The sequence below is a fragment of the Gadus macrocephalus genome, chromosome 2 (genome assembly GCF_031168955.1).
Source record: "Gadus macrocephalus chromosome 2, ASM3116895v1".
Taxonomy (NCBI): domain Eukaryota; kingdom Metazoa; phylum Chordata; class Actinopteri; order Gadiformes; family Gadidae; genus Gadus; species Gadus macrocephalus.
This window is the reverse complement of record NC_082383.1, coordinates 13366771-13382287: the sequence shown is the minus strand read 5'-3', so window position 1 is coordinate 13382287 and position 15517 is coordinate 13366771. Positions and strand designations below refer to the sequence as shown.

Sequence of the window (15517 nt, the reverse complement as noted above, 5' to 3'; positions counted from 1 at the left end):
AGGGCAGGTTGCCCTTCACATAGTGCCTTTCGGCCGCAGCTGTCGGCCAGTGCCGGCCAACAGGTCGACCCAGCTGCAACGAGGGCTGAGGGGCACCACTAGGGGCTAAATGAAAGAGTAAAGACATGGGTTTTAAGTTTCGATTTGAATTTCTCTTCACTTCCCTGATATTGGGAGCCGGTTGGATGGAGGAGAGAATAGGAGTAATGTGCTCGAAGTTTGAACTGCAGAAAGAGACGGCAGAAATCGAGTCTAGAAGATATTTTATGTGTAGCTGTCCCAGTCTTTCTTCCAGGTATACAGATGTTTTGTTAAAAAAAAAAGAATCAGGCCAAAGTCAAGGCTAAGCAGCTTGAGAGGAGAGTGAGCACTGCGCTCACACTCTGATGGACACAAATGCAAGCACACACCTGCACATACTCAAACACATAAGGACCTGCACACAGAAACATACACTTGTACAATCACACAAAGTGGTCTATATGCACACACACATCTGCATACACTTACTCACGCACAAGCGCACGCACACACACACACACACACACACACACACACACACACACACACACACACACACACACACACACACACACACACACACACACACACACACACAAACCAGAATGTGGGTAGAGAGCTTTAAGTTTACCTTCAAAATATATATTTCCTTCAGTCTCTCTCTCTCTCTCTCTCTCTCTCTCTCTCTCTCTCTCTCTCTCTCTCTCTCTCTCTCTCTCTCTCTCTCTCTCTCTCTCAGATCATGACTCACTGACCTTTGATTAGCGCTAATTTCCCTCATTAAACCAGACCCGGCTGAACACACACATACGTACACACACACCCTGGCTTTGATGTGGCCCTTCCTACCACAATCCCCCAGCCTATATGACTCACTGCCCCAGGAAGCATTTTAGCTTAGCATTCTAGCCCCTATCCTACGGAAGCATGGGGGTTGTTGAGATGAGGTTAAGGCTGACACTCTTGGGCTGGTCTGAACCGATTTCCCCCGAACTAAGTGAGTTTCAAATGGGTGGGTGACCGTGACCGCAGCAGAAATGTGTATGTTGTTGTTGTTGCGGCCCCTTGCATCTCATGGTGTCTTTGGGCACATGCGTATGTCTTGCTGTGACTGAAAACCCTTATTTTATTTTTAAAGCAGATGTATTGAAGGTGTGGTTATGCTCTTCAAACTGGACACACAGTGCCCACGTTATACTTTCAAGTTAATTCCTCATTAGAATAACATTATACAACATTGTAACCCCTTGTCTAATTACATTTAGATGGATTTGCGGTCAAAGTTTTCCTTCTTTCACCTTCTAAGGCTCTCTCTCCTTCTCTGTCCTTCTTGCCCTCTTCCTCTCCCTCTCTCTCCCCCTCCCACCCTCTCTTTCCTTTTCTCTCTATCATCCCTCCCCCTCTCTCGCCCTCAATTCCATTCATTGGCCTCAAGTTGAACTTCAAGTCGTCTTCTATGTTGCCAAAGCAAACATAAATAAAGGTGACTCAAGTATCGTTTACAAGTGAACAGAAAACTCTAAAGATAAAATTCTAAATAACAATTAGACAATGTAAAAACATATAATTTTTAAATACAATACAATAAATATACATTTAAACTGAACTAAAAAAAAAATCGAAAAAACAATACAAATGTATAATAGCAATCACTATTATTAAAAAAAAATGATTTAATATACGTTATCTAAAGGAATACCTTCTCTCTGTCTCTGTCCCCTCCTCCCAGACCATCTCAGAGCTGGAGGAGCAGGTGGGCTGTCTGCGGCAGGAGGTGGCGGCGGCCCATGGCCAGAGGAAGCAGCAGCTGGCGGAGGTGGCGTTGCTCCGCGAGGAGGAGCGCCGCGGCGATGCCCAGGACCACGAGGCCTCACTGGCCGGCCTCCAGGCCGAGGCCCAGCGTCTCCGCGGTATCGCCCAGAAAGCCCACCGCCAGGAGGTGGAAGCCGTCAGGGAGAAGGTGAGTTCAGGGGTTAAACACGGGGAGATCGGCCAGTACTCTGTACGCTAGGCTGGGCGGTGGCAGTCTTGCCAGCAGGCAGGAGCCGCGACGCTTGGGTTTATTAAACATGGATTGAGTTCAGAAATGACGAAAACTGGCAGTTAGATTCCATTGGTTTTAGAGCGTCGTAAAAAGCTGTAATCTTAACTGATCTGCTTTGAGGTCGGCGTCGAGTGGGTCAAAGGTCAAACTTTTCCATTTTTGAACGTCAAGCTGGAGAATCCGCTGCGCCCAGGTGTCTGGGCGAGGTCGAGCTTCAATGCTCACGCGTTTTTTTTCCGAACTTTAGGGATCGGAACATATTTTTTATGTTCAACATAGAACTGCTAAGACCAGGTAGGTAATTAAATTAGTTTTTAGTCAAAATCGTTATCATTTGGATAGTAGTGGGAAAGGATTAGGGCGTGGTTCTTGCATCCCTGACTTCTTCCAATTTTGCATCTGCCTCCACTCGTAGGAAAATCCACACCAACTTCTTGTAATTATCCATAACCCAGTGGTTGTTTGCGCATCATGCAACACTTGGTTTATAGTTGGCTCATGACTACGAATCATTATGAAGTCTGTTTGTATGTACAGGAACTTTGCGAGACTTTCAAACCTTTTCAATTAATATTCTTAATAAAAAATGCACCATCAAATAAGTAAAGTTACCAATCTCCCACTGCATATCATTCGACCTCAAGTGCCCCAAGATTGGGGAACACTGGCTTTGAAGTATCTTTACACATTTAAACTCATTAAGTTGTGTGTGTGTGTGTGTGTGTGTGTGTGTGTGTGTGTGTGTGTGTGTGTGTGTGTGTGTGTGTGTGTGTGTGTGTGTGTGTGTGTGTGTGTGTGTGTGTGTGTGTGTGTGTGTGTTTAAGTGTGTGAATGATAGTCAGAGTGTGTGGCTGGTTGTGTGTGTGCATGGAAAAGTGTATGTGTGCATGTGCGTTTGTCTCTGTGTGTGTGTGTGTGTGTGTGTGTGTGTGCGCGTGTGTGTGTGTGTGTGTGTGTGTGAGAGCGTAATTGCATGTATGTTGGAGTTTGTGTGTGTGTAGGTGTACATGTGCGTGAGCGTGTGTGTGTGTTTGTGTGTGAGAGAGTGTACTTGTATGTATGAAGTATTTATGTGTGTGTGTGTGTGGTCACGGTGGGGAGAGGGTTATTATTGTAAGGGATAGAGGTTATCCTTGGGTGCACTGTTAAAGTTTGTGGTTTGGCTGTGTAGCCATAGACCTAAATCTGTGAATCCATCCTTCCAGTTGGCTCACACAAAAACTCCAGTAAGCTAAGAAATGTGTTGAAACCCACACTAACATTCCATTAGCCTAAACGTGAAACATTCCACACTTTTCTCATTTGGTTGATCGGGATTAAATCAAAGGCCTACAGCTACACATAATCAACACAATCAGAGGAAAAGAAGATTGCAGGAACCTGGTTGAAATAACAGGTCATATTTATGAATGTTAAGAGATGAGAGAGGCTTTATTGAGGGACATGTGACTGAGGACAGGCGCTAGATATAATGAGACCTAGAGGAAAACTGTAGACCTCGCTAAAGAGCCTGTGGGAAAAAGTTTTAAGGTCAACTGAATCAAATTGTTTCAGATTGTTGCGTTGGTGTCGGAGGACAGCGCAGCGGCATTGTCATCCGTCTGTGCTTTTCAAAAAGATTCTGCTCCACTCTTAGGATTTGATCTTCATATAATGTTATTTGAGTTGCTGCAGCATTAGATATGCATTATCCAGCACTGATTGTCATTTATTGTGTATTTAAGTGCTTATGAAAGAGGTGTATTTTGTTAAACGCATGCTGATTGGGCCTTAGTGAATTTCAGCTGTGATGGTCCTCCAATAGTTGGACATTTTGCCATACACAAATCATCTGGTGGTTTATCAATGGCATGAGAGGCTACGTTGATCTGGGCTATCTCTGCAAGCTTCACCTTAACCTTGACCTTTGTAAAAGCTTAGTTCAGGACTGAAGCTACAGGGCAAAGGCAAAGGCATCCTCCAAATGTTTGTCACAATGGTGTAACATGGTGTCTGTTCCATATTGCTTAATCCTTTGTTCTCCTTGTTTGCACTATGATAAAGTGCACCGGGCACTTTATCATATTTACTCCCCCGTTCAACCGGACCAGGTCTTGGGGTAATCACCCATAAATCCCTTGCTGGTCCAGCAGGAAGCAGACCGAAGGTGGTGTTGATCAGAACCTAATCCCCCAGCAGGGCCCATCAAAGAAAGCCCATTTCATTAGAACCCACCCCGGGCCAGCTGCACGGCATTAGCCTCGGAATGCAGGGACCTCCGAAGCGACCAGGCTGCCATTTTGGCTCCATATGGTACACAGAACCAGAGGTAGTCGCAAGAGAGACAGAGAGAAGAAGGGCCGTGTGAAATCAGTTTTATTAGTTTGGGTGACAGGGAGGCTGTCAGTGTGGTATTTGAAAGTCAGACTTGAATCTCTCTGCCTGTTTTTTTGCACAGAGCGATGTGTGGCTGTGTTGAACCCTGATGACAAATCAAAATCGAAAAAGGCATTGAAAGCAGTGAGGTGGGGGAGGGGTTGTCACTATTGAACTTTGTTATCGCAATGAGCAGCATGCTCCTTTTACCGCGTCTCAAAGAGAAGAATGATTTCTCAGTTCAGTTTCTCTTACTGTCTCTTTTTTCATAAAAGAAAAAATAAATTTAACCGCGTTTTTCTTTTCACACATGCACACACCCTGACAAACACTTTCTCACACACACATACACCCACACACACACACAAACACACACACACACACACACACACACACACACACACACACACACACACACACACACACACACACACACTTTTCTAATCTCTCTCCAAGTTGGATTCGGACGAGCAGAGAGTGGGGTTGGGGGGTGTTTGGCTATTTCGCTTGGGCCCCGGCTATTTCATGTGGGATTGAAGTCGGCCAGGCCTTCAGATCCATATTGACTCATTCTGCCTGTTTTGTAGGCCTAAAAAATCTTTCTCGTCCTTCTGATGCAGAAAAAGAGAAACGCTGTCCTCTGCAGTCTACCCAGACCGACCAGCGTTTATTTTTTTCGTCTTTCTTTTTTTTCCTCCTAGATCCTGTGAGAGAAAAAAGAAAACAGACCCGAGAAATCCATTAAATCCATGAATGGGCTCTCATCAAAGATGCATGCGTTTAAAGGAGAGGGAGTGGGGGGGGTGGAGGAAGGGAGGTGGGACAATGACTGAGTGACTATTGCGATGAAATAATGAGAAACAGAATATCATAAGACGATAAGATCAGGCCGTTAAGATTGTTCCATGCTGTCAGAAGTTTGGTGAAAGAAAAAGGCGTGCTGCGTGAGAGTACACACGAAGACAGAGTGAGGAAGTACGAGAAATAGGAGAGAGATAGAGGGAGGGAAGGAGATAGGAGAAAGATGGAGAGAGAGGGAGGGAGGTAGACGGAAGAAATAGCAGGCACTGTGGGGGAGTTGTAGTTTGCTTCTATACTAGTTTATCTCATATGCTTGTCTGTAAATGTGTGGATATAACATGTTGGGGTGTGTGTGTGTGTGTGTGTGTGTGTGTGTGTGTGTGTGTGTGTGTGTGTGTGTGTGTGTGTGTGTGTGTGTGTGTGTGTGTACACGTGAGGATAAACTGTTGATATGGGTGTATCTATACTTTGTGTGTGTTTGTGTGTGTCCACATGCATGGTACTGTGGTCATGGGTGATATAGTCCTTCATCCTGCCAATCTGCCCTCTCCACTAAGGGGCCATGTGAGACCCAACACACACACACACACACACACACACACACACACACAAACTTGCTTTCGTAAGTCATTATTTCTCCCTGCGTCCCTCCTCTATCTCTCCCTCCAGCGGGACTTCAAGAACGTCAGAAGTATCGAGGAAGAACTGAGTCCATAACATACACCCATAAAGACACCAGGGCTGTGCTTCAAAGCCGGGAAAAAAAAATATACAGTGAATATATAATGTATATACATTTACAGATATACACTTTGTGTATAGAGGAAGACAGGGCGAGATATACAGAGAGAAAGAGATTTATAGATTGATTTCTGGTTTTGACTCCCAACTGAAGGTTTCCATGTGAAAGCTGGCTAACCTTCTTCCTGCTCCTCAAATACTTAATGTATCCTTATTCACTGTAAGTCCCTCTGGATATAAACATCAATTAAATGACACATTAGTAAATGGGTAATCTTTTCTTTTCCAGGTCACAGACACAAAAACCCTGTGTGCGCATGTAAAGATATACATATGAACACACACCGGTCCTCACTAGTTAAACACGGTTTCAACTTTACGATACCCAATTTACAAGCCAAATCTCATGAGTGAAAACTTGAAAGCCTTCTTATCTCCCCTGATATCCTTCATGTTGCTACAGTAAAAAAATTCAAAAATTCAACTGCTACAAAACAGCCGGTTAACAATTAAACAGGGCCTTCGCACTGCCGTGCCGGCCATATCTTTGTTTCCCTTTGTTTGATCGATAAGACTCAAGCCTCCCCGAAACTCTCCCTTCAAAGTAAAAGTGCACTTTCACGGAAAGAAATCAGGGCGTCAAATAGATACACTCTTTTAAGTCTCTTAAAGTTTGCCAATGCGTCTCAAACAAAAGCTCCTTCCAGCCTAGTGATCCCCGCTGCCCCCCAACGCCCCTGTTGTCAACACTAGAGATCAGACTTAGCGTCCTAAAAACAATAAATCAAGTGGATCAGGTCTGATAACACGACCTCAATACAGTCTGGGAATCCCGGGGTCATGTTTGCTCCTGTGTCTGCGGCCACGCTGGGCCCCTTTGAACGGCCGGGCCAACTGGACGGTAGCCGTGCGCTGTTGCGTGTTCTCTGTTGACCCCGCGCATTGTGCGCGCCTGCGTGCACGTGTGTCTATAGGACTGGATTTGTTTTGGTGTGCTGCCTGCTAGCATGGCTCGGGCTGTATGCTTTCTAGGAAGGACCATTTGGTATCACTCTCACATGTTTGATTGTTTAAGAGCTTGTGTCAACGCAGACATGTAAACAGCACTGTTGGGTGTGTGTGTGTGTGTGTGTGTGTGTGTGCGTACGCATGCGTACGTGCGTACGTGTGTGTGTGTGTACACCGTTGTAGGAATTTTGGATTGTGTCTGTGTGTGTGTGTGTGTGCAAGAGAGAGAGTGTGCATGCAAATGGGTGTGTGTGTATGAGTGTGTGTGCTTGCTTGCTTGCTCTTGCCTCAGATCAAAGGGAAGGGGCATTTCATCAGGCACTAACTAGCTGTGACAACATCTCCTGAAGGCAGTCCTCAGCCAATGAGGGAGCCGCTCTGTTGCCTTGCAGGAGCCAATCAGTGCTCCCCGTGCCAGCCTCAGTGACCCTCCAGGCATGCCCAGTGAGTCCACTCGCAACATGAAAGTCGCAGCGCAACACACACACACATGCACACTCACACACATGCCCCAAACCTGGTTTGGCACCGCATTAGAGAGCCAATTGGTTTGTTCCCCAAAACTGTTTATTAAAGGGGTAAAGAAGGGTTGTTTGCACATGAGAGAAGAAAACCAAGTTTCATTCAATATTTTCATAAGAAGGAACAATCAATTCCATTGGAATTTCCGTTTCACCAAGTTCAACAGGCATTCATATTGCTTTGTCTTTCCTTGTTTAGACTTGTTTTTCCAAATACTAAGTCCTCAAGAGTGGCCTTCAGACGACTATAGCCAGGGGGATGGGTTAAAACGTCGCCTATAATCGCCTCAGACACCACACGCACGCGATTATAGGCGACGTTTTAGCAGATGCGTCAAATGATGCAGATGCATCAAAACATTTTCGGGAGAATACCTGACTTATCCCAGGCGTAGATGTGATCTTCATTTGCAGTGACGGCGGCATTAGGTCAGGTTCACAGGTGAACATGTGTGCGTGTGCGAAACTGGATGTGTCGAATTTGTTGACACGAGAGGGTGTGTGTGTGTGTGTGTGTGTGTGTGTGTAAACCGTATTTGCTCATTGCACCACCTACGGCCCCCGGTGCCACAGCGACCATGACAGCGAAATAGAGAGCAGGAGAGGTAGAGAGAGAGAGAGCGAGAGCTTGAGAGAGTCAGAGTCTGAGTCACGCAGCAGATGAAAGAGTTGGAGCGACATCTTGTCCAAACCATCCACTTCACACAGCTCCTGAGCACTTCATTTAAAAGTCGCAGGGAAGAGGGGACAGGAATCACAAGCCTTCTAATTCACATTTAAACACACTTTGAGACACAGTGACAGCAGGAGCAACAGGCTGGCGCTTCCAATTACAGTTGGGGTCAAAGTGTGTGTGTGTCTGTGTGTGTGTGAGAGTGAGTGTGTGTGCGGGCGGGGGGGGGGGGGGGGGGGGGGTAATAAGTGGTTCTACAGGGTTCAAGGTCATTCTTTTGTTCAATCGTTACAGTCCCCGGTGTCCCACCTTCACACTTTATGGATGGATGCTGCAGAGTGTCTGATGTGTTGGTGGACGGACTGGGGGGGGGGGGGGATTATTATTCCATGACATTCAGTCTGAAACCTGGATTGATTGAGCTCGGTATTCATCAGTATTATGATGTCACTCTTAGGGCTGGGCAATTATTTGAATTTTGAATCGCGATTTCGATTTTAGCGTCAAACGATCACAAAACTAATATAGTTTTTTTTATTATACATTTTTCATTAAATATTTTATAGAAAGTGCACAGCTGGATACATATCTGTACATTATTTTAGATTTGAACATTTTCTCTTTGACCATTTTGTGTATATTTTTAAGGCAAAATTTCAGAATACTCAGTTACAAAGTGTTTTTTGGGACAGACATCCTGAATAAATACATCATCGAACTCAAAAATAATCGTTTGAATAATCGTGATTTCAATATTGACCTAAATAATCGTGATTGTGATTTTTTCCATAATCGAGCAGCCCTAGTCACTCTTTGCGTTCCTTGTCTCAGGGACCCTGATTAAAAACGACACCACTGCAACTGAAGCCCATGTCCTAATCCAATAGGGTCACTTCAGGGCTGCGTTGTTGTGATTTATAGATAAAACATTATTCCACTGTAGAAGCGAGAGGAAACTATGTTGACCGTATCTTGCATGCAAGCAGGTCATCCATTGTTTTGTGACTGTGTGGTAAATAGTGTCGATAATGGAGACCATCTTCTGTGACTTTTTTCACAGCCTTGTAGCTGAATGGTGGAGGGGAGGAAGCGCCTCATTATCGCCCCCTACAGGTTCAAATACAAGTCGGCTTCCTAACCCTCACCACCACACACACACACACCCATACTGACACACACACACACACACACACACACACACACACACACACACACACACACACACACACACACACACACACACACACACACAACCACATATTGATAGAGCAGGCTGCTCTTTGTACTTTCCTTCTCTGTGGTGCAGCTGAAAGACCTGCTCTCCTCCTCCACCCACCCACCCACCCCCCCACACACACACACACACACACACACACACACACACACACACACACACACACACACACACACACACACACACACACACACACACACACACACACACACACACACACACACCTCTTCAAGGTCATCAAATGAAACGACTTGCAGGTGGTCCGGCTCTTCATAAGACATCAATAGCGGAGCAGCTGATGAACTGCGTCCACGGCAACGCAGATGCTCTCATAGGATGCCCCTTCTCCCCCTCCCCCTGCCTTCTGATCCTTTACAAATGCACCTTTTCACTGTTTTTTAAGTGCAACACCCCTCACCCCTCAACCCCCCCCCCCCCCCCCACCAACCATGGTTAAAGAGTTATGTTAAAGGGTTTCCATGATTCTCTGCTCATTACTTATTCATGGCATCAACTAAACAGTTGTTTCTTTGGTGGTCTTGTGGTGTAGTTTTGTTTATAGACCAGGGTCTTTCTGGCAACGTTCCAGGAAGGCGTTGGACTCACTCCGCCCGTTGGTAATGTTTGTAATTGGTTTTCTGGTGGCTGGCACAAGCCTGCTGCTGTTGAGTCTGTCTTATCGCTGGTGCAGCTCTCACGCGCCATGGTTTGCAATAAGAGTGTAAATGTGTGTGTTTTCCTCGTCTGTATATTTGATGCATGCGAATGTGTGTGTGTCTATGTGTGTGTGTATTATGTGTTTTGTGAGAGAGGAAGAGATTCCCGACTGACAGACTAACTAAAGCTTCCACACACACACAAGCATGGTTAAGACGGGAATTATAACAGACAACTGTGCAGATAATTTCTCAAAGCTCGGTGTCCCTGGCAAATTAACGGTAAATTGCTTCAAGAAACAAGCCTTTGTACGGCGTGCTAGCAAATGTTTTGAACCCTAACTCCTCCTCACTGACTGCCCCACCCTCATTTATTCCATCCTATTTTCTTTATCTTGTTTTTTTCAACTGTTTCCCCCCCACCCAATTCAGATGTGTAAAACAGAGGCCATGTTTCCTTTGGGATGGGAAGAATATTGATAATCATATGGTATTTGTACAAGACGCAATGCAGTACCCCTTTTTGAAATCCCCCCCCCCCCCTCTTTGTTACTTCTCCATCCTGTCATTAATATCTTTACATAGTTATGGGTGGAGTCACAGGGTTGTTGTTCTACAATGTTCCAGCAATGTTTTCTGTGTTTTTTTTATTTTGTCACATGACCCTTGATAGCTCTGGAGAAAAAAAAAGTGGAAGAGGCGAAGAAAAATGTTTGATTGGAAACATATCAGCCAACAATGTCATATGGAAGCAATGTCTGGGGAGGAGGTCGGGGGGGGTTTTCACCCTTGAATGAGCAAGGCTTTGTATACGGTCTCTCTCGCTCATGTAAACATAACCGCAGCTGCATAAATTGACAATTTACCAACAAATCAAACAAGTCAAAGGGCTGTAGAAATATTAGATGTGAGATGATGGATCGAATTAAGTGTAAATAATATTTGCATGAGATTCAAAAATCCCCAAATGTAAATTACATCTGTGAAGTTAAAGAAAAACATAATATACACTTGTAAGTAAAGCTTTTTGAACAGTGCGCTGCGAACATCCAACAATGTTGCACGTGTGGATTCTTTAAAATAGATGCAAGCCATTCTTGTTCAGAACTCACTCCACACACAAGACCTCTTTCACTCTGGCTCACAACGAGAAGTGGCCCGAGGGTATCTTCCCGGGAGCTGGAGTGATTCACCGAAGATCATTTTTCTCCATGCGTCTCTGTCTGCCGACCGAACTGTGGAGTTAACGCCCCGGACAGGAGGACTCATGTGTTGACAACGTGGCTTCCGCTTACTACACCTTCCTCGCGGCTTACATTGCGACTCCGGTTGGGGCAAAGAGTTCAGCCCTGCACCTAGTGCAGGGCTGCTCTGTGTTCTGTGGGGTTGGCCCTTTCATTTCCTCTCTGTCCTGTTTGTGACTGTGAGATTGTGTGTGTGCTTGGATCCAACTTTAGATTGGTAATTAATTCCAATAAGTGACATGTCTTGCCTTCACTTCCACTCTCTTTAAACACACACTCTCAATCACACACACACACACACACACACACACACACACAATCTCACACACACAGACACACAATCTCTCACACACATGCGCACACAAACACACAAGGATAAGCGTGTCCACATACATACACACACGCACTGACACTTCAAAGCAGTCACACTCTATACCGCTAGGATTAGGATGCGATTGAAGAGCTTGATAGAGCCTCAAAGTGCCTTCAGCACCAAAATGCCTTTGGCAGAGCACAGGTAGTCTGTTTGAAAGCCCTTGCACACCCACACAACCACGCGCACAGAACTGCACTCAACGTACACATGCACAAATATGGCTGCTTTAAATTGAGTTGTGTCGGCTGTTTTCCTTACTTCTGTTGGGCTTCTAACGTATTCCGTTTGCTTCTGGCTCATGTTTCGTTGCTAATTTTATCCGTTTGTTCGGCAGATTTTTGGTTTTAATGCATTTGATGGCGTAGTTTCTCATATCCTGTTGTTTTAAGCTCCTATTTATGTGTCGGTATGTCAGTTATTGTCTGTGTGCCTTTTTGTGTGTGTGTGCGTGTGTGTGTCAGTCTCTGCATGTTTTTTTGTGTGTGCGTCAATACGTTTGTGTCTGTGTGTGTGTGTGTCAGTCTTTGCATGCCTGTCTCTGTGCGTGTGTGTACCACTTGTGGCTGTGCATGTGTAGGAGTGAACTATTTCCAAAAGAATTGTTCAGCCTGTTTGTCTGTTTTGTAGTCAATATGTCCACCTACACTGCCCCCAACCCCTGCGCCGCCCACCCACCTCACTCACTTTTATGTAAAACTTTAAATATGGGAGTCACCCCTAATTTAACGTTTTACACACGTTTTACACACATGGTCACGCTCATACACACACTTCATGAACGGGCCAGCAAGGGGCTCACACTGGGAGTTATGGTTTCTCACTTCACCGCCACATTGAGGCCTGGATTGTTCGGGGACGCTTGTTTATCTGTATGCGTTTTTTTGCTTTGTGATCGATATTGAAAGACATCTGCTGGGCAGAAACACATTGTGAGAGGGGTATTTCATAAGAACATACTGCCTTTAGACTTTTTCCTACAATCTCATGCATGTATGAAAAGTTATAATCAACAACAGATGATAACATGATCATTGGGTACGGCCCTGTAATAGTTTTTTTATCTGCCTTTCTTTTCGATTTTTCCCTTTTTCTGTTTTTTATTTTTGTTATTCTTTTCTTTTTGTTCTTTGTCGCCAACATGTAAAGCACCCTGGGTCCTGATGAAAGGTGCTTTAAAAATGTAATTTATAATTATTGTTTGTTTGATTGGTTGCAAGTATTTTTTTTTAGGAGTGAGAGAAAGAGATGTCCCCAGATCGACTCAGATCTTAATTGGCCCATGGAGTTATGATTAGTAATACACCACAGCAGCAGATAACATGATGCAGTGTTTCTGCTTCTCAGTGCCACGTCATGCGACAGCTGAGCGGCTGCAGTGGCACACACAGCATGGAGTCATGTGAGGAAGTACCCCACCTGACTCTCCCTCAGTCTCTCTGTCTTGGTCTCGGAATTCAGGATCTTTTTGGAATTCAGAGGCTTTTTTGGCAAATGACATATGATATAAAATATGAATAAATATGTTGATAAATCAATGATATAAAATCTCGCTCTCGCTCTCTCTCTCTCATTGCCTTGGCATCCCCAGGGGACAAATGGTTTGTGTTCATGTGTGTGGTGGTGACAGGTGTGTCCGGACACCAGTGTTTGTCAGGAAGTGGGACGCAGAGTCCAGACCTCAGGTGTTGACTGGCTTTGATGGGGTGTGTGTATTCTGCGCTCACTCCAAACCATGTTTGTTAGTGGGTTGTCTGTCAGTGGCTGCCAGGCTCAGTACAATAGACCCAATGCGTGCACGCGGGCATGTGACTGTTTCAAGGGTAAGCAAGCTTTTCTTTTAGAAACGTGTTTTCCTAAAATGACATCAATCTTGGTCACAAGTTCTCTCTCTTACCTTATTTTTTTTATCCGCTGCTCTCTCTTAGTTTGGTAAGGAAATCATTGATCTGCGTAGCTGCAAGTAATGGTTGATGTTGGGCCTTAAAGTATCACTGTTGTTTACAGTTTACTAAATTTCACTAATAACCCATAATCCCCCACACTTATAACACTTATAACCACATCTAGTCTTGTATTATCTTGGTGAACTTTTCACTTCGCACCTCAGTCATCTCCGTGGTGATAATAATCTCCAAGGTGTGTTGTGGGGGATGGTCACATAACAACATGGCCGCCAGCGGTGGATCAACGCTGTGTAGTGAAACCTAATGCCTTACTTAACAGCTCATTATGTCCCCGCCAGGCGTGGCTCTTCATTTAACCCACACACACACACAATCGCAGCAGAACAAGCACACACAAGCACGGAATACGGTGGCCAAAACAAAAAAGATACCGAGAGGAATAATGGGTTTTAATGACTCGGTGAACGCAATTATAGCGGGCAAAGAGTGTGCAATAAATGCAACAAAAAAACTCAAATGTTTCTCACGGTGGTGGAAATAGATCTTGAAATGATAACCTCCCCGGGGCGTGGAGATGTAAGGGACTACAGTGTGTATGTGTGTTTGTGTGTGTGTGTGTGTGGGGGGGAGAGGGGGTGGTTTAAGGGTTGAAAAGTTCATTGAAAGGTTATACAAATGTCATGCCTTTGTCTCTGAGGGCAGAGTGATTATTGTCAGTAAGATTGTTTTGTGGAAGACGGAGAGAGTGGCAGCGATTGTAAAGAAGGCAGATGTGAGAGCGATCTGGGGTATAACTACTGCTTGTGCTCTCTTTGCTCTTCCCCCCCCCCCCCCCCATGTGTCTGTCACTGCAGGCAACTACACTGTATCACTTACAACAGGGCCGGTGTAACAAGCGATCCGGTAGCTGTAATTCACCTCCATTTTTTTAACCAACGGTGATGTCTGTCACGTCAAAACATGGCGGTCGACCCCGATGACCTCTTGTGATCCGGCGGGATCGACATATCAGTCTGTATTATGGTGTATTTTTGTGTTTTCAAAGCGAGGGAGTGAGCGTTGACCAACCAGCCGCGGGACGTTTGTTTGTGAAACGGCAACCGGCCCGTGAGACACCCGCCCCGTGACACCCGCTCATCCAGCTGGCTGGCATCCCACGAGGGCGGCGGCGGCGGCGGCATACATAAATGAAAGACAAGCGCCGCTCGATAAACCCCAAACAACCACAAAAACAACAACAACAGTCTCCATTCACTTGGCTGCCCCGCCGCTGCCACATTGGGCTCGCTCTCCCTCCTGATAAATAAAACCCACAGAAGAAGAACAACAAGAGTGGGGGGAAAAACTTAATTGGCAGCGACATTTTAATACCCCCCTTCTCCCTCCTCTCCCTCCCCCCTTGCTCTTCCTGTTAAGCGATGAATCGCTGGCAGGGGATCAGAGGGGTCCGATGCCCGATGTGCCCCAGGGCTGTCGCTGCCTCCTGGCACTCAGGGGCCCTGCAGCCTGGCAACCAGCCCAGGGGCCACAGACCCCGCCACCGAGACAGGCTGCCAAAGTACCAGGGGTCAAAGTCTGTCTGTCTGTGTGTGTGTGTGTGTGTGTGTGTGTGTGTGTGTGTGTGTGTGTGTGTGTGTGTGTGTGTGTGTGTGTGTGTGTGTGTGTGTGTGTGTGTGTGTGTGTGTGTGTGTGTGTGTGTGTGTATTAGCATAGCAAATGGGAGGGCTATGGGTTGTGGGACAGGGGTCTTTGTGCCCTTCCTGCCATGGATTCAATTTCACAACTCTCTTTGACAGCCTCAATCGCTCTGTATCCCTCAATCTCTCTCTCTTGCGCTGTCTCACTCTCTCTCCCTCCCTCTCTCTCAGTCTAGCCTGTTCCTCAGTCTGTCTGTCTGTCCTGGTATCTCTGGTTCTCACACCCAGCGCTCTGCTTTCTT

At 45.7% G+C, this 15517-nt stretch overlaps 1 protein-coding gene across 1 annotated transcript in view; it reads left to right on the top strand.

Annotated features, from left to right (window-relative positions):
- cep112 (centrosomal protein 112) overlaps positions 1–15517 on the top strand; it is a 107965-nt gene that overhangs the window by 56726 nt on the left and 35722 nt on the right. The window contains 1 exon segment of the mRNA XM_060042281.1: positions 1751–1981. Coding sequence (XP_059898264.1) covers positions 1751–1981 — 231 coding nt within the window.